Raw genomic sequence first — 19,509 nt, 5'->3', positions numbered from 1 at the left:
GTGGCCGTAGTATTTGAGAGGGAATAGGGTCCAGGGGACAGGTGGTTAGGTGACATTGGAAATTAGTTTAGAAACTGTGTCTATAGTTGTAGGTTTGAATAAGGGGAGGGTTAATTGTCCCTGTTGACATGGGGTGTTAAGTGGGGGAGATACCTGTAGAGTGGAGATTTCATCACAAATTGAATCAATCCTATTTTTAAAGTGACTAGCAATCTTCTGTGCAGTGAGTGAGTTAGTGGGTGGAGGCAGTGTAGGATGAAGTAGAAAGTTAAAGGTAGAGAAGAGTTTACGGGGACTGGATGAGAAGTGGTTAATGAGAATGAAGAAGTTCTCTCTGTAAAAATTGGTGGTCCTTCAGTAGAAGTATTGCTTTTACTTTGTCAAAGAAGCAAACTAATGCCTGGTACTGTCATGACCCGGGTTGTATTAGAACCGGGATCTTCCTGGTCTCTTAAACCAAAGCCTTACCTGTTGTGCTACAGAAGAGATCTAGACTTTGGGAATGTCCTTACTGTGTTCAACACTACATCATACTCTCTAGCTCCACCTGCTGCCAGCTGTGGACAATTCTCAATCTGGACAGCCTTTAAATAGGAAGTGAGGTCATCACTCAGTGCCCGTTTATTTGGATTTCTTCCCTGGGTGTTTTGACTTCAGTGATCTTCCTTGTATTGAACTCCTGCCTGATATCCCGACTATTCTACAGCCTGCTGATTTTGTACCTTGCCGCCAGATCGTGAATGACCTTAGCCTGCCTGACTCTTCTCCGGATTTTGATTGTGAACTATTTGCCTGACGACGCTTTGCCTGGATCTCAAGCACACTACTTCCACTTCGGACACTACCTTTTACAGGTACCTTACAGGTACACACACAGTATTTTTTTTTGTTCAACCCAGCAGGCTGAACAAAGAAATAAACTGAGGAGCAATCTGTGCTATTGCGTTCTGACAGGGGGACAGCCTAAAGTGCTGATCAAATATTATTTGGCTGCTGATTTGCCAGCATGCTCGTTCGACAGAAGCTGGTCATGTGATCAGACAAAGATCTGTAGACAGATGAATTAAGCCGATATTCGGCCCATGTGTATGGGACTTAAGGATGTACTCATACTGGCAGTTTTAAATGAGCATGGGCAGGGTACACCACTTAAGTCTGGGTTGTTTGTGTAGTGTGAGTGCACCAAACCATGCATAGGAACTGTTAAAGTGATTATATGGTTACAAGTTTTTTTTTACCTTAATCCAATCTAAACATTAGGGTAAAAAAAACTTTTAATAACTGTCCTCCCCCCCAATTACATACCATTTAAAAGAAAAAAAAAACAATTGTAAAAATTGCACTTACAGCATGAAAAACTATATGTGCAGCTTAAAACTATATTTTGCGTCCTTCAAGATGGCTGCTGGAGTTTTTTGGCCACAGGAGTACTTGATTAAAAAAAAGCAGAGTAGCACCTATCCAGGGGTGGATGTTACACTAACTCACTTGGTAAAACAAGGGGTCAATGTAATCTAGGGAGTGTGGTGTCAGGATCCTTCCTCTGTCTGGAACATAATCCAACTGGGAACGCCGCCGTTATCGGCACTTTTTTCTTCTTTTCACAGAAATGTATATTGAATGTGATAAGCACAAATGAGCGTGGACTTGTAAACTATTAAGAACTTTTTTTGTGTTTGTGATCAGCAATATACTGTTTTTGTTTATGTACATATTGGCAAGTACTGTCTTCCCTCTCACCTAAGTTTTTTCTGTCTGTCTGCATACCATATCAAAAATATGAATTAACTTACTACCTAAATCAGAGGAAATCTCCCAGAGTTGAATTCCCCTTTTAGAAAACTGTTCCAAGAACAGGTACCCCTATTGGTTTTCCCCCTTCCCCTAGTTCTGGGGACAGCTCTATAATTTTGGACTTCCCCTCACTTTCTTTCTCAGTAAAAATGGTCACCAGTAAAAAAAGATGGTCTAACCCTTTCCTTCACTATCCAAAACATAAAAAATTATTTGCTTAGCGATACAATTTAAGTGTAGGTAGATGTAATGTGATTTATAGTATTCATTCATTTAGCATGCAACCATTCATAGAGCATATGCATGCTGATATCAGTAAGACATCTTGCTGGTCCTTGGAAAAACTTTTATTACAGCTTGTATTAGAATTTATCTCTGAAGGCATGATTACTGTCATCAGCTCTAATACTTCCCCCTATGGATTAATATCATAAAGGAACCACGACTTTTACATTTTCTTCTAAGCAGGAAAGCATGGCAGTAATTCCTACTATCACTGAAGGCATAATGACAGATATGTGAGAGGTAATATGCGTGCATAAAATGTAATGCACGGCATATTAGCAGATTGCTCACACTGACTTGCGCTGGTATACACTACTGTAGACAAGTACATCAAATTAATGAAATAAAATACAAATATTAGCATACAAAAATCCACTTAATTTGTAGTGTAACACACAGCATTTATTAGTAATAACCAAGTTAAAAGGATATAAAGCTTGGCAAACAAAATGCAGCAAAACTAAAACTGCTTTACCTTTAGGCCTCGTACACACGATAGGTTAACCAGAGGACAACAATCTGAAGGACCGTTTTCATCGGTCCAAACCGATCGTGTGTAGGCCCCATAGGTTATTTAACCTTAGGTTAAAAAAAGCCAACTTGCTTTAAAATTAACCTATGGATTCCTAACCGATGGGAAAAAAACGATCGTTAGTAGGCACGTCTATCGGTTAAAAATCCACGCATGCTCAGAATCAAGTCGACGCATGCTTGGAAGCATTGAACTTTGTTTTTTTCAGCACGTTGTTGTGTTTTACAGTAGGTGAACCCGATTTTGTGTCAATCTCGCTCTCTTTCTCAGCGAGATTGAGCACCTACGAGCCCCATCGCGGGAGCCAGCGCCGAGCTGGCTTGCCGCGATGGATACAGAGCCGTCATAGAAGCGACGGGAGATCCGACTTGGATTCCCGCCAATTCTACACGTGTGCGGCGTTTGTTATGAATCCTGAAGGGGAAGTCCCCGCCGGATTTTAAATAAAAATCCGGCATGGGTCCCCCCTCAGGAGCATACCGGGCCCTTAGGTCTGTTATGGGTTGTAAGGAGAGCCCCCCTACGCCGAAAAAAACGGCGTAGGGGTCCCCCTACAATCCATACCAGACCCGTATCCAAAGCACGCTACCCAGCCAGGAAGGGAGTGGGGACGAGCGAGCGCCCCCCCCCTCCTGAGCCGTACCAGGCTGCATGCCCTCAACATGGGGGGGTTGGGTGCTCTGGGGCAGGGGGGCGCACTGCGGCCCCCCCCACCTCAGAGCACCCTGTCCCCATGTTGATGAGGACAGGGCCCCTTCCCGACAACCCTGGCCGTTGGTTGTCGGGGTATGCGGGCGGGAGGCTTATCGGAATCTGGGAGCCCCCTTTAATAATGGTAGGTATCACATGGGTAGGTACAGAGCATGATGGGACTGTGAGGCCTATATAGGTCCGATGCAAGGCGCGCATCCGTCATTTCAGCGAGGAGGACCGGCGTGGCAACATCGGGAGAAGGAGAGAAGTGAAGAACATGACGTCACAGCACGGAAGAAGAACTCATCACAGCACGGAAGGAGAAGACGTACATCACGTAAGAAGACACCGGACAGCGAGACGAAGAACCGGGGTGCGCCGAGTCAACAACGGAGAGCGGCGAAGACAGAAGGAGAACCCCGGAGAGTTGAGAAGACCCGTCGGGATAGCGGAAGAAGAAGAGCCCCGCCGAAGACGCCGGAGGAAACCCGCCGGGGGGGTGGGGGCTTTTTTAAAAGCCACCCCCCCCCGGCGGTGGAAGAGAACCAGACGGCGGCCCCCACCCACCCGAAGACGTCAAAGAAGAAGCCCCCCCTGGTAAAAGAGCTAATAAAGAAGACAGGGGGCGGCCTCCGGAGCAGAAAAATAAAATATTTTAATACACTGTGTGGTTTATTTGTGTTTTTACCACTTTTCTTGCAGGTGAATGGGTAGGGGTACGATGTACCCCATACTCATTCACTTAGGGTGGGGGGCCGGTATCTGGGGGCCCCCTTATTAAAGGGGGCTCCCAGATTCCGATAAGCCTCCCGCCCGCATACCCCGACAACCAACGGCCAGGGTTGTCGGGAAGGGGCCCTGTCCTCATCAACATGGGGACAGGGTGCTCTGAGGTGGGGGGGGCCGCAGTGCGCCCCCCTGCCCCAGAGCACCCAACCCCCCCATGTTGAGGGCATGCAGCCTGGTACGGCTCAGGAGGGGGGGGGGCGCTCGCTCGTCCCCACTCCCTTACTGGCTGGCCGGGTAGCGTGCTTTGGATACGGGTCTGGTATGGATTGTAGGGGGACCCCCTACGCCGTTTTTTTCGGCGTAGGGGGGCTCTCCTTACAACCCATAACAGACCTAAGGGCCCGGTATGCTCCTGAGGGGGGACCCATGCCGGATTTTTATTTAAAATCCGGCGGGGACTTCCCCCTCAGGATTCATAACAAACGCCGCACACGTGTAGAATTGGCGGGAATCCAAGTCGGATCTCCCGTCGCTTCTATGACGCGCTTGCTGGGATGTGCTGTCACTATTCCAGTGAGTGTGAGATGTCGGCGAGATCTCGGCACCCTGTCGCCGAGTATCAGCGCGACGCTGTCGTGCTAAAAGCACAATATCACAAACACCTACTGTACGTCACCGCATTCTGACACGATCGTTTTTTTAACTGATGGAGTGTAGGCACGATGGACCATCAGTCAGCTTCATAGGTTAACCTAGGACAACGGTTAACCTATCGTGTGTACGAAAGGTTGAAAGTTAGATTACATTTCTTAAACTGTCTAGTTTACATATAATTACACCCAATAAAGAAATACCCCCCTTTACCAATCTTTCTGCGGTAACTCTGAAATTAGACTAGTAGCTTGTTCTCAGTCAAAGTGTTATTATACTTCTAAATCTACAGTCATAACATCATATACTTTCTGAAAGCATTAAAAATCTAAGTAATGTATTTATTTGTTGTATGCGTTAAAAGTAACTTGTCCTGACATAAACATGGAAGCTTCCATTTTTGAGCTCACCTTTGTTATGCTATTTCACTGGCTGCCATGTTGAATCTCCAGCTTTGATACTTTGAATCACTGACTTAGTATGTAATATGGGCCGCTGGCTTATTTTCTGGCATTTCTGACCTGCATATTGTTTTAAATAATAACGCTAGTGAGTCAACATAACAGCCATGTGCCATTCTTTGAAGAAGGAGCAATGAATGAGGTTTTTCTCTTGCCTTCTTTTCTATGAAGCCAAATATCCATGAAAATGCTATATTAAATTAAATATTATGATCAGATCACAACATGTTCTTAAACAAAGAGCAGGAATTAAAGACAGTTTAACTTTTTTTGGGAATCAGTATTTTAGGCATGTTATCTACATTTTTAAAAAGTGTTAAAAAATATTCATATAATTTCAACCCACGGTGACTAACAATAACTTTTTGACTGTGACAAATAGGATATCTATTTACCATTGCTCTCTGCTCAAAGAACCCCTAACAGCTACAGGAGGAACCTCATAGTTCCACAAAACCCTGGTTGAGAAAGGCCAGGCTATAAGATATCCCCAGTAATTTCTGGCCCAAGAAGGTAGGACTAGGCCAACAACACAGCCATTATACTAATACTAGAATACTATTTAATCCTACCTAAATTATGTAAGAGCGTAACACTGTTCTAAGAATCACTTTAAAAACAATCCAAACTAATGTTATTAGGACATAGGGCAACCCCCTAAATTCCAAGAATCACAACCCAATGCAACAAAACCTTTTTCTACACTTGTCGTAATAAAGCCCCATTAATGGTTACTTTTATTATAGAAATATTCTGTTATAGATATTATCTAGTAAAAACATAGCATGCCTGGTAAACAGGGATTGTTGGAAAGTTTGTACCACTTAGGTCAGCCATACACGGTTCGGATCTCTTGAGATTCAAACCATTAATGGGCAAGCTGAATTTACCAATGTCCTGTTGGTGGCGACTGACTATTTTAAGGGGCTCTTGCTCAAGTGCTACTTGGTCTTTCAGCTGTTCCCTATGTCCTATTACTCTGCTTGTTTCCTTCTTGCTGACTCTGACCAGAACTTGGATCCTGCCTCTGCTCTGTCGCCAGTTCCAGACCCCAGATCCATTCTTGACCATGTCTCTGTCTTATGTCTCAGTACCCACCTGCTGCTGACCTAGGCTATCACTGTGAACACGCTGCTGTTCCCAGCTCTGCACTCACATCTGGTTCAAGAGCCTATCTGGCTGTCATCTGCATCAGCTCTGCTCATCACAACGAGTTCCTGTCTCAAGCCTGCTGGGAGATCTGACAAATCACACATCTGGAACCTGCAGCCTATGTGGAGTGCCCCTTTAACTTTGGCTGGATCAGCTACCGTTCCTGGCCTGATGTTCTGCCAGCCCGCCAGGGTCTGCATCTCATGCATTGCTATCAACACCTGCTGGCACTCGTGTTCCTCCTATCCCTCGGTACCCTCTGTTCCACCTGGACCTGGGCTGGAGATTCAAGAGAGGCCAACCTCGTCATTTCAATCTCCGATCAAGTACGGACAACCAAGTTGAACGATCGATCAACTTGGATACAACCAGCCTGCTGGATTCTCTTGCGATTATCGCCAGCAGCTGCTATAGCCACTAGCGATGATCACTGTCTTCTCCCAGCTTCCCCGCCCGCCCCCCTGCCAAGAGAAGATAATTACTGATTCCCTTGTCAACACTGTCTGTGTTGACAGGGGAATCACGAAAATGTCCTTCCTGCAACCCATGGTTGCAGGAAAGAAATTGCTTTGTGTCTGGCCTGCCTTAGTTGGTAAGAGGGCTAAGAGATCAGGCTATTTTGTCCATAATGGAAGTGGCAAAAATGTAATTGTTTTCCCATTAAAAGACAAAAGGTGTGAGTAGCGTACATCTGCATAAAATGCAACTGTCCTTGCACAATGCCTGTTTACTACTGCAAATGAAAATAAATTATAAAACCAAGACAACCTTTTAAACAGGTTGAATATGGCATCGTATCTTTAGAAATAATCCTAGATTACTTGTGGGCTCTTTTTGTTTCTAGACTTACATATTTATGTAAGCCTGCATTCTGTAATGGTAACCTATTTTTCTGAAATGACGCCTTTTTGTTTATTGGAGAGAACCATAAATCCAGTAATGACACATTCACTTAATGCAAACTTGATCTACGCAACTACATGTATAGTTAATAAAATGTAAAGGAGTTGTTTTAATATAGAGATTGTTACACCAAATAGGCTGTCTCCTCTCCCCCCTATAATTTGCCTAAAACCCTTCCATCCCAGCTCTAATACAACAAGAAGTGTTAGATTTTTCTGGGTCAGTTACTTCAAAAGTAATGAAGCCAGTGACAACTGGCATTTTCATAAGGAGGTCAGCAATGGTAGCCCCCATATTTCTCTCATGATAGATTTACTTTAAATGGCCACCAGAAAGCCAAATCATTTGACATTAAACTGGATCTATTTCCGTGTAGTAGTTATGTCTGCATCTCCATCCACTAAGCCATAATAAAAGTGTTGCTCTTGAGAAGCTAGTCTTAAGAGTGGGTTTTTCTATTCTAAATGATAAAGAATCCACCAAATGATAGTATCTGTTGGTTTTGTAATTAGATGTAGCAATCAGAAGTGGAGATTTGAAAATATTTGGTCCTGAGAAGCTGTCAGGCAAGCAACCGTGCAAAACTAAAATACACTTGTGTTTCAAGTTTATGGTCTTTGTTGAATAAAAAAAGATATATAGGAAATAACACTTACCAACACAATAGCCTACTAGGTTAAGATACTGTCCATCAGAGCATGAGGTTTTGCAGATACCAGCAATAAGACTAGCATGAGGGTGGCAAGTTAGACATTCAGCATCGGAAGAACCACTGCACTCCTTACATGATGGGTGGCATGCTAAAGCAATGGAGAACAAACTGTGGTGAGTAATGCTACACAATAAAAACATTACAAACAATGCCCATGCTATGCTTTTCATGAAGTTGCTAGTTCAATAACCCATTACCTAAGATAAAATAGAACAGCAGTATGTACTGAGCAAACGTAGCAGGTGAACAAGCATAAAGATGCATGATTCATTGTCTTGGAAAAAATATAGCTACTTACTTTTAATATATATTTTTTAAATAGGCTTCCACTGTCTATGGATCTTTGTAGTGAACAAGTGAACAACAATTTACTTGCAGGATTTTAGTTACTTTGTGTACCTAAAGAGGAACTCCGCAAAGTGAGAACCACTGGCAACTGCCAATTTTATTTAGGAAATATACACTCAAGTTACCTTTAAAATGAGATTTTCTCTAATTACTGAGGAATGCCAAAGTGACTAGAAGAAGAGCAAAGGTGCTTGCTAGATAAAGAGATTGAGACCTGGAGGGCAGCAAGTCACCTGATCACAGATGATATTTTGCTTCCACAGTGTTGGTACTAGCATCTAGGTAAATAAGAGAGAAAGACAACCTCTAAAGCTGTTCTAACTATAGAAATACAGAAAGGAGCACCAGACTAAACTGGATCAAATAGGCCAAAATTATTTTAATAGTTGTTAAATAAATAAAAACAGCCAATCTGTCATAGGGGCAACACCACCGCCCCTTCATAAAAGCTCAACACAGGATAACAGGACACAACACATGGAGTAACAATGCAAGAACTAGTTGTTGAGCAGCAATGGATGCCTACCATTGCTGCTCAGCAACAAGCTGTCACAATGAGAGTATAATACTGGCTCCCAAAAAATCATTGGGTGTTTTTATATGACTTTTTAACAACAATTTATTTGGTTTTGGTCTGGTGCTTTTTTCTGTATTGCTAAGGTTTGCATTACAGTCGGAGCCCTCTGAGAGAAGCCTTGCTATGTAGGAGGCACCTAGCCAGAGCTAATGAACTTTTTTCAAATTTTTCACTAATTTCACTGCATATACAAGTTTGAAAGTTCCCAGCATCTCTTTAAATACACTATATTACAAAAATAATACATCGACATCGATAAGCAAGTTTGGGGTGGAGGAACTTGACTGGCCTGCACAGAGTCCTGACCTCAACCCAATAAAACACATCTGGGATGAATTAGAACGGAGATTGCAAGCCAGGCCTTCTTATCCACATCAGGGCCTGACCTCACAAATGCGCTCCTGGCTTAATGGTCAAAAATTCCCATAGACACACTCCTAAACCTTGTGGAAACCCTTCCCAGAAGAGTTGAAGCTGTTGTAGCTGCAGAGGGTGGACCAACTCAATATTGAACCCTACAGACTAAGACTGGGATGACATTACAGTTCATGTGCGTGTAAAGGCAGGTGTCCCAATACTTTTGGTAATACAGGTGAAACTCAAAAAATTTGAATATCGTGCAAAAGTTCATTTATTTCACTAATGCAACTTAAAAGGTGAAACTAGCAAACTCGCCTGACCTGAACTCCATAGAGAATCTATGGGGCATTGCCAAGAAAAAGATGGAGAGACATGAGACCGAACAATGCAGAAGAGCTGAAGGCCGCTATTGAAGCATCCTGGTCTTTCATACCACCTCAGCAGTGCCACAGGCTGAGAGCTTCCATGCCACTTCGCATTGAGGCAGTAATTTCTGCAAAAGGGACCCAAACCAAGTACTGAGTACATATGCATGCTTCTACTTTTCAGAGGTCCGATATTGTTCTATGTACAATCCTTGTTTTATTGATTGCATGTAATATTCAAATTTTCTGAGATTGTGGATTTGGGGTTTTCATGAGCTCTAAGCCATAATCATAACAATTATGACAAAACATGGCTTGAACTATCTTTCTTTGCATGTAATGAGTCTATCTCATATATTAGTCTCACCTTTTAAGTTGCATTAGTGAAATAAATGAACTTTTGCACGATATTCTAATTTTTCGAGTTTTACCTGTATAGTGTATGTTGCTCTGGAGTCTGAGGCCCCGTACACACGACCGAGTTTCTCGGCAGAATTCAGCCAGAAACTCGGTCGGAGCTGGATTCTGCCGAGAAACTCGGTCGTGTGTACACTTTTCAGCGAGGAACCCGTCGAGGAACTCGTCGGGCCGAAAAGAGAACATGTTCTCTATTTCCTCGTTGTTCAATGAGGAAAGTCGGCCCGCCGAGCTCCTCGGCGGCTTCCACACTGAACTCGCCGAGGAAATCGATGTGTTTGGCACGTCGAGTTCCTCGGTCGTGTGTACGGGGCCTAAGAGTCGGTTCACACAGGGGCGGCACGACTTCGGGGGCGACTCGGCCAGGCGACCTGAAGACGACTTCCAAGGCGACTTGCAAAATGACTTCTGTATAGAAGTCAATGCAAATCGCCCCGAGTCGCCCCCAAAGTCATACAAGAACCTTTTTCTAAGTCGGAGCGACTTGCGTCGCTCCTATTAGAACGGTTCTATTCACAAGAATGGGACACGACTTGTCAGGCGGCTGCGTCGCCTGACGAGTCGCCCCAGTGTGAACCGGGTCTGAAGCAGCTCTGTCTGGAAACAGCAAATCACCTGACCACTGTTCATGTTCTGCTTGCACAGTGCTCTTCTTTATTGTACGTGATCTACAGCTGTTGTAGCCAAGAGGATAAGATCACTGTCAATGATCCTTTAATTAAAAACTATAGGTGGCAAGCACTGAGGCGTGGTGTGATTCAAAACAACTAAAAAGCCATGGCTGCTTCCTATGCTCTTCAAAACTATAAACCCAAAGTCAGTCCTAGGTTTTCTCCTTTATTACATTGCTGGAAAAAAAACCACTGTGATGAATATTATATTGACTACTAAAATTACTTTTCACTATTATTTTTACAAATATTGACACCAATATTGCACAACAATTAAACAGAACTTACTTAAAGCGGTGGTTCACCCACACTAACAACATGTTAGCATTAAATTAGGCATAGTAGCGCGAGCTACAGTATGCCTGTATTGATTTTTTTAGCCCGGTACTCACTGTGCAATCCTGTATAGAAGATTCCGACTCCCCGCGGGGAATGGGTGTTCCTATCAAGAGGGAGGATGATTGACGGCCGGCTATGGCACATCACGCTCCCCGAAGATAGCCGGAACAGGTCTCGGCTCTTCACGACGCTATACAGCGCCTGCGCACAGACTATGCGCAGGCGCCGTGAAGCGCCAAGTCCTATTTCGGCTATTTCCGGAGAAGCGTGACGTGCCATAGCCGGCCGTCAATCATCCTCCCTCTTGATAGGAATGCCCATTCCCCGCGGGGAGTCGGAATCTTCTATATAGCATTGCACAGTGAGTACGGGGCTAAAAAAATCAATACAGGCATACTGTATCGCGCTACTATGCCTAATTTAATGCTATAAAAAAAAAATGTTTTATTAGGGTGAACCACCGCTTTAAAGCGGATGTGCCACTAAAAAAATATATTAAAAGCCAGCAGCTACAAATACTGCAGCTGCTGACTTTTAATATTAGGACACTTACCTGTCCTGGAGTCCAGCGGCGTCCGCAGCAGATGACGAGCGATCGCTCGTCACCCTGCTGCTCCCCCCTCCATCCACGGTGAGGGAACCAGGAAGTGAAGCGCTGCGGCTTCACTGCCCGGTTCCCGTATCGTGTGGCCGGAAGTGGGTGCAAATACCTGTCTGTAGACAGGTATCTGCACCCCCCTCCCCCTGAAAGGTGTCAAATGTGACACCGGAGGGGGGGAGGGTGTCGATCAGCGCGACTTCACTTTAGGGTGGAGATCCACTTTAATTTATGGACACTCATATGGGGAAAGTTTGGTCAGGCTGGAAACGGGGTTTATTCCAGCCAAGATTTTAAATATAAAATATTATAATATGTTACATGACTTCACGTAATGCCTGTTTTACACGGGCCAGATCCGGTTTTGCTCAGCAAAGGATCTGTTCGCTGATCCCCTGTAAAAAGACCCGCTGATCTGATCTGGCCAGATGGAGGGGAACAGGTTACCTTCCTTCTTTGTTTTTTCCATATCGGATCGGGCCTGGAGGTAGCCGGATGTCAACAGACATGCAGAGCTTCATTGAGGAGAATGGAGAGTCTTACTGGGTCTGGCTGAAAAACAGACAGCCACATCTGATCAGACCTCTCGTGTGAAAGAGGCCTAGGGCTTCTTGAACTACTTACCATGACAAGCTGTATCCTTTTGGTAGAATCCCTCAGGGCAGACTGACAAGCATACCCCATAGTGCAGAACATTTGGAGTGGGGCAGCCAGTACAATTTAAATGATTACTTCCGCTGCAGCTTTTACATGAGGAGTGGCATTCTGAAAAAATAGAGATGAAGAAATGAAAAAGTAAAGCTACATACATAGGCCTGTACAGCCATCACTCAAGGTCTAACAGACTACATACACCTGTATTAGTTGTCAAGGTTTAATTAACAAATACAAAGTATTCATTTAAAAGATGGGATAGATGACAAGTGCCATCCCATTGATGTTGTTTACATTCTTACACACAGTGCACTTATGTTGTGAGCCACAGAACCACTTTTATTTCTGAGCTGAGAATAATCATCCAAAGTTGACAAACATCTTGCTATCCCTTTCCTCATTGATAGTGATCCCCAAGTTTAGCTAAAGACGTTTTTTAGACCCTAAAAGCTTAACCTTCAAATGTCTGTGGCTAGTGTTTTAATTAGGGTTGTCCCGATACTGATACTAGTATCGGTATCGGGACCGATACCAAGCATTTCCCCGATACTTCACCCCATACCTGATTGTCCCTCCAGTTCCCCCATCCGTGCTGCTCTCCCCCTCCGCACTCCGTGTCCCCCCCCCCCGTGCCGCTGCTATACTCCTCCGTTCTGCTCTACCCCTCCACGATCCATGTCCCCCCTACATACCGCTGCTGTCCTCCTCACTCCGTGTCCCCCCTCCGTGCCGCTGCTGTCCTCCTCCGTGCTGCTCTCCCCCTCCATGCTCCGTGTCCCCCCTCCGTGCCGCTGCTGTCCTCCTTCATGCTGCTCTCCCCCTCCGTGCCACTGCTGTCCTCCTTCGTTCTGCTCTCCCCCTCCATGCACCGTGTCCCCCCTCTGTGCTGCTGCTTCCCCCCTCCGTGCTTGGTGTCACCCTCCATGTCCCCCTCTGTGCTCCGTGTCACCCTCCACGTCCTCCTCCGCCCCCCCCTGTCAGGATGGAGAGCGGAGGTAGGAGCCGCTAAACCCGGCTCCTACCTTTTGCGAATGAACAGAGTCTGTGATCACTGACTCTGTCCATTCATATAACTGAGCATTGTAACCTGTGTTTACGATGCTTCAGTTTATGAATAGACAGGAGCCTCTGTCTCCTGTCCATTCATTTTCAGTGCAGCTGAGAAAGGGACTAGGGAAGCTGTGTCCTTAGTCCCTTTCTCTGTCTCAAAGGGGAGATGTCAGAGGTCTGTTAAGACCCCTAATATCTCACCAAAGCCCCCCAACAGGGCTAAGAAAAAAATATATAGCAATAAATTAAAATAATTAATTGTAAAGAATAATACATATTAAAATAAAAAACACACTGACACCATCCACCCCCCCCCCCTTAAGAAAGCATTGTAAAAAAACAACAAAAAATAGTGAAAATTTTAAATTGTAAAATAAAAATAAAAACACTGACACATGACATATACAAAAAAAAAGTATCGGTACTTGTACTCGGTCTTAAAAAAGTGGTATCGGGACAACCCTAGTTTTAAGAGTCCAGAACAAAAGCACCATAGACTTCATTTTTTTTCTTTGTAGTTTTTATGTATATGTGTTCACAATGGCTGCTGGGCCCTTACTTGGTGAGTTGACAAGCAGGATACAGTACGGTTTACTCAAGATAGTATACATTAATGGACAATTTACTATCGACAGCACGATAAAAGATCATGAACCATACATAAGAAAATATTTATTGGAAAGTGAGGTTTTCAGTTCACAGAATCAACCTTTCTCCTTGTAAATACTCTGTAATGTTTAATCAGTTTTAATGAAAGAAATAACAAAAAAGAAGCAGGCGCCACTAGGTGAACTGTACAGCTTTTACTCAGTGTTTGAAATAAAAGTACTCACATTTAATTAAGGAATTCAGGCATGTAGTTGTTGTCCTGCGATTCGTCCGGGTCCAACCGATAGATGTGAGTATCCTTGGGTCTCTATCACAGCGCTGGTGTTGTGCTGTGTTTGTAGGTGTAACCTTGCTGGGTCCATCCACTTGATTGTAGGGGTTGTAGGTGCACAGATGTGCCGATGGAGACGCCGGAGCGCACGTTGAAGCGCACGCTTGTGGATGCTATGGTTGCGGGGAGAAAGATGACGTCATCGCCTGGGGACAGCAATGTGCAACGCGTTTCCGTGCATGTGCTGTGGTTCGATGGGAAGACGTACACACAGCGCGCACCTTTGTCAAGCTGGTCAAGCATCTGTGCACCTACAACCCCTACAATCAAGTGGATGGACCCAGCAAGGTTACACCTACAAACACAGCACAACACCAGCGCTGTGATAGAGACCCAAGGATACTCACATCTATCGGTTGGACCCGGACGAATCGCAGGACAACAACTACATGCCTGAATTCCTTAATTAAATGTGAGTACTTTTATTTCAAACACTGAGTAAAAGCTGTACAGTTCACCTAGTGGCGCCTGCTTCTTTTTTGTTATTTCTTTTATCATATGTACTTGGAGTGTTGCTTCAGCTCCCCCTGCATGGCTGCCCGGTAAAACAAACTGTCACTCATGGTACAAGCTCATCTAGCTTACAGGACTTATTGCTCAGAAGGCTCTCTTTTTCCTTTACAGGATTTACCACATGCGCTTTATTGTATATAATAATCAGTTTTAATGCCTACAGTCTTGCTGCAGTTAATCAAAAATGCTAATTTCAAAACCACACATAAAATATTCAGCCATAGAAGGAGCCATTTTGGGAGAGACATGCACAGATGTGTCCTTATAAAGAGTTCAAGCGTTTTATGGCTTTCACCATCTTTTCATTCCTGTGCACTGAAGTCAAATGAGGCATTAAGGGTGTAATTATCTAGGCTAGTATAACATTATGGTGCACAACGTGTTTGTCATCAGTTTATCATTCCCTTCCCACCATTTTTACTGTATACCAACTGTGTATTTTGCCACGGATGAGAGACTTAGACAGTTGCTGTTACGTACTTTCCACAATATGCATCCATTAAACAGCCAGGCCGTGAACACAGAATACATTGATCACATTTTGCTGCAAAACTCAGTTATCAGAAAAGACTCATTCTAATTTCCTTTTGTCATATCCTGAAATTCTAAATCACCTACCGATGCATATCTTCAGCTGCAGTCTGCAGGACTACTTTGAGACCCATCATTATATTAGCACCAAAGAAAAAAAAAAGGCCTCAAACATTTCCCTATATTTAAAGCTATGTGGCACATTCAAAAGGTGATGGCAATATTAGCAATTTAGCACTTTCAAGGTGTTAAGAGACTGGGCTATGTGCTGGACTAATCAAAAGCATCTGGTATAGTTCTATTAATGCTGGCACACAAATGGATTTTAAAGGGTTAGTTCACATTTCCCCAAAAAACTGCCTCTTCAGCTAAGGGGCACCTCTAGATTAATGAAAACTATGCAGCTTTGACTAGTGTTAAATAATGCCTTTAGTGTATAGGCCATTTAAACACCTTCCAAAGTCTGACATGGCATTCCCCCAGTCCCGCTTTGTTGGTAGGGGGTGGCTAAGACACTGCCAGCAATTATTGCTCACCTCCACCATCACAGCTCTTTCTCCATTTCAAAGCCCCTTGCGTGCTCTGCACATGTATGGGGGTTTGTGAGCTCACTCCTGTGATGATGGTGTGTAGCAATGTCCTAGCAACAAAACAGAATGGGGGATGCCTTCCCTGGTGGTTTGTATGCCAGGCCTTAGGAGGCATGTAGATGGCTTAAACTTATAACACAAAGATTTTCCAACTTTAGCCAAAGCTGCACAGTTTGTTTCTATCTACAGACACCCCTTACCTGTATAGGCAGTTTTGTGGTAAAGGTGAACTATCCCTTTCAGCAATGTCAGCAGCTTTACCTGGGAAGGTCCATAAAATACAGCAGAAGTAGGGTGCTACTACCCAATATGATCAGAAAATAATTTAGTGGTACCTGGGTGCAGAAAGGCAGTAGCACAGCTTCAGTAATAATCATATAAAAAGATGATGCTTGCTCTTTAAAATCTTCAAAATGTATTGATTCCCCATAAAAGCAGATGTAAAACGCATTTCAGCCTTGCAGGCCTTGTTTAATACCATTACCTGGGAAGGTGTTAGAACACAATTGCTAGGACCAAGTGATGCACCAGGGTCTTCTAAGTTTTTTCCAAAACGGGGTGTGGTGAAAAAAGATATTTCCAAGCGCAATGAAGTAAAATTGAATATCAGGGCCCAAAACTTTTATTTTACTTAAAATATTCCTTACATTTTTAAATGTTTCTGAAATCTTTCTCTCTGAAGAAGCTGGGTGAGGATGTTCCAAATGTAATTTCATAACTTTGAAATCAGTTAGTTTATTTAAATGTACATTAGAGAACGTATTTGTTGCCCAAATGGTTTAAATTCAAGTGTTTATTTCTATTTTGCCATTTTACAGCAATGGCACATTGAAATTAAAGTTGTGAAGCAAGCATTAACCTCATCTACAGGCATATTGGCTGAAGGATATTGTGCCCTTTGATTATGAAATGATTGGATCACATTTGATGCCTTCAGGCTTCTAACAGTGAATACAAGAATATCAAATCATCTACTTTTGACAGGAATTGATTCATATTCACCTTGAGCAAACATCCTACATAAAAGTGTGTGAATGCAAAAGGGCAGGGGTGTTTATACACTGGAAAAGAGCCACAGTGCACAACAAAGATAGGTGGAACTGACAAGCCTTGACTTAATTTTACCCATCGCAGGGAGCCAAACTTTAGTTTGCAAATCCCCACAACCAAGTGAAACTTGATCTGTTTTTTATTTCATTGTTGAATTTGTGGACAATAATTATGTGTATGTTGATAAGCATGTGTTACTTGTGTAACTGCAGAAACTGATTGGGGCCATTAAACTCCAGTGCTTTCACCAACATAGATCTGTACACCTATTTATGCCTTGGCTGTATGTTAGAAGAAGTTTTTGCTGCAACTCCTCCAGTTTTCCCAAACTTGGCAAAAGAAGTGGTGTGTCTTATCCCTTTAATACCTTAACTACAAAAAAGGCAGGGATCAGGGAAGATATAATTCTGTGTAACTATAAATGTTACCCAAGACATTTAATATTCCTAAAATGTGTCTGTTGTACTGGGATTATTTACGAAAGGCAAATCCACTTTGCACGGCACTGGAAATTGCACTGAACGTGCACTTGGAAGTTCAGTCGCTGTAAATATGAGGGGTAGATCTGAAATGAGGAGAAGCTCTGTTGATTTTATTATCCAATCATGTGCAAGCTAAAATGCGTTTTTTTTATGTTCCTTGCATGTCTCCCTCGGATCAACAGTGACTGCACTTCCAAGTTGTAGTGCAAAGTGGATTTTCCTTTCGTAAATAACCCCCTATGTACTTTTGTTAAAAAGTATCCTGCTCTCTTAGTATTGCTTCCTTTGTGTGGCAAAAACAAAAACGAAAAAAAAACACTTTGTTTTTCTGTTTCACATTAACCACTTCCGTACCGTAGGACGTCATATGACATCATGGACTTCAGGGGGGATATCTGAATGATGCCTGCAGCTACAGGCATCATTCAGATATCCTTCATTTCAGGCGGTGATTCTGCACACCATAAGAATGATCATAGCGGCAGTTCCGCCGCTTGATCGTTCTTATAGGCGGCGAGAGGGGACAACCCCCCTCCTGTCGCCATCCGGAGGCCCAGAGAACGAATCGGCTGACGCCGAATGAAGATCTCTATGACCGTCGGAGGCCCTGGCGCAAATTTATGACGTCACACCCGGGTACCCAGAAGTAAACAAAGCCGCAATCGTGGCTGAAAGCATGAGATCGGTGATTTTTAAGTATCGATGTTCCATTCCATGATTGTGCGCAATTTTAAAGTGTGGCAAGTTAGGTATCTATTTACTCGGCGTAACATCATCTTTCACATTATACAAAAAAAATGGGCTAACTTTACTGTTTTGTTATTTTTTAATTCATGAAACGGTTTCTTTCCAAAAAAAAAGGCATTTGAAATATGACTGCGCAAATACTGTGTGAGATAAAAAGTTGCAATGGCACTTTATTCCCTAGGGTGTCTGCTAAAAAAATATATATAATGTTTGGGGGTTCTGAGTAATTTTTTAGCAAAAAAAATATGATTTTTACATGAAGGAGAGAAGTGCCAGAATAGGCGCGGTATAAAAGTGGTTAAATTACTGAAGAGCAGCTCAGCCACAGTGCACTATTTCTTTTATATAGTCTGCAGTTTGAAGGCAAGAATGTCACTGGACTGAGGACAGTGGCAGTAGGAAAATACTGCAGATGACAGAGCAAGAGAGGATGTGGGTATTACAGCTTTAACTGCTTTTTTTTTAAACCTCTGGGGGGATTCTTTTGAAAAAATTTTACTCAGAGATGGCCTTTAAAGCTGAAATTCAGGTAAGCGTTCTCAGATTGCACAAGGTGGAGATCATGACATCACCACCCCGCCTCTCCACCTCTTCCAATCAGAGAACACTTTGCGTTCATTGAGAAAATTCTAAATATTAGCTCTGAATGGCTCGAGTGCAGAGCGAGCTACCTACTGTGTTCACTAAGCAGCAGAGCAACCACTCAGCAGGATCTGAGAGCTAGCGGCAATCATGGTGGTAGTAGCAGTGTCTATTACAGTGATTTTCTCCTTCACGGGGGTTGGCCAGGTATGGTACATGCATCCATGTCCAAGCTGGACCAATGTAACTATGCAAAAATATGGATTTTAGCTTTAAAGCCCAACTTGAGGAAATTTGCAAGGTTTAAGTGCTTGTTTAGGTCTAGGGGGCATACAAATATAGATTAACTTATCCTATTTTCTGCTCCTGCTTTTAGACCAGTCCCTGCAGCTTCTTCCCCCCCATAATTCAGTGGTCTTAGGCCCAGACATCATCAAGACAAATTTAGGGTCCACAGCAACAGTACACCACTGGAGCATGGAGGAACAACATCTGCCAGGGGAGGATCAGGTAAGTAAAAGTGCTTTTCTGTCCCCTAGACGTTAAACAAGCTTTTTACCCTTGTAGTGGGAGAATTTTAATATTTCCTGAAGTTGGGATTCAAATTTCACCAGAAGAGTTAGACAGCTATATTTACTCTTTTCATGTTTATCTTAAACAAACTAAAAAAAGATTTGTCTGGAATTTGGTTTTAAAAATTCAAACACTTTTATTATTTAGAAGGCCAAGCCCTGCGAAATGTTTTGACTTGTTATATCTGGGAATGTAAGAACTTCTGATTCT

The 19,509-nt window shown here is 43.3% G+C and overlaps 1 protein-coding gene across 1 annotated transcript in view; it reads right to left on the bottom strand.

Annotated features, from left to right (window-relative positions):
• Positions 1-19,509, bottom strand: part of FRAS1 (Fraser extracellular matrix complex subunit 1) — a 660,838-nt gene that overhangs the window by 232,195 nt on the left and 409,134 nt on the right. The window contains exons 19-20 of the mRNA XM_040324225.1: positions 12,212-12,352; positions 7,857-8,000 (exon numbers count right to left, since the gene is read on the bottom strand). Of these exons, the coding sequence (XP_040180159.1) occupies positions 7,857-8,000; positions 12,212-12,352 (285 nt within the window). The remainder of the gene's footprint in view (positions 1-7,856; positions 8,001-12,211; positions 12,353-19,509) is intronic.

The sequence above is a fragment of the Rana temporaria genome, chromosome 1, assembly GCF_905171775.1.
Source record: "Rana temporaria chromosome 1, aRanTem1.1, whole genome shotgun sequence".
NCBI classification, from domain to species: Eukaryota; Metazoa; Chordata; class Amphibia; order Anura; family Ranidae; genus Rana; species Rana temporaria.
This window is presented reverse-complemented; position numbering and strand designations above follow the sequence as displayed.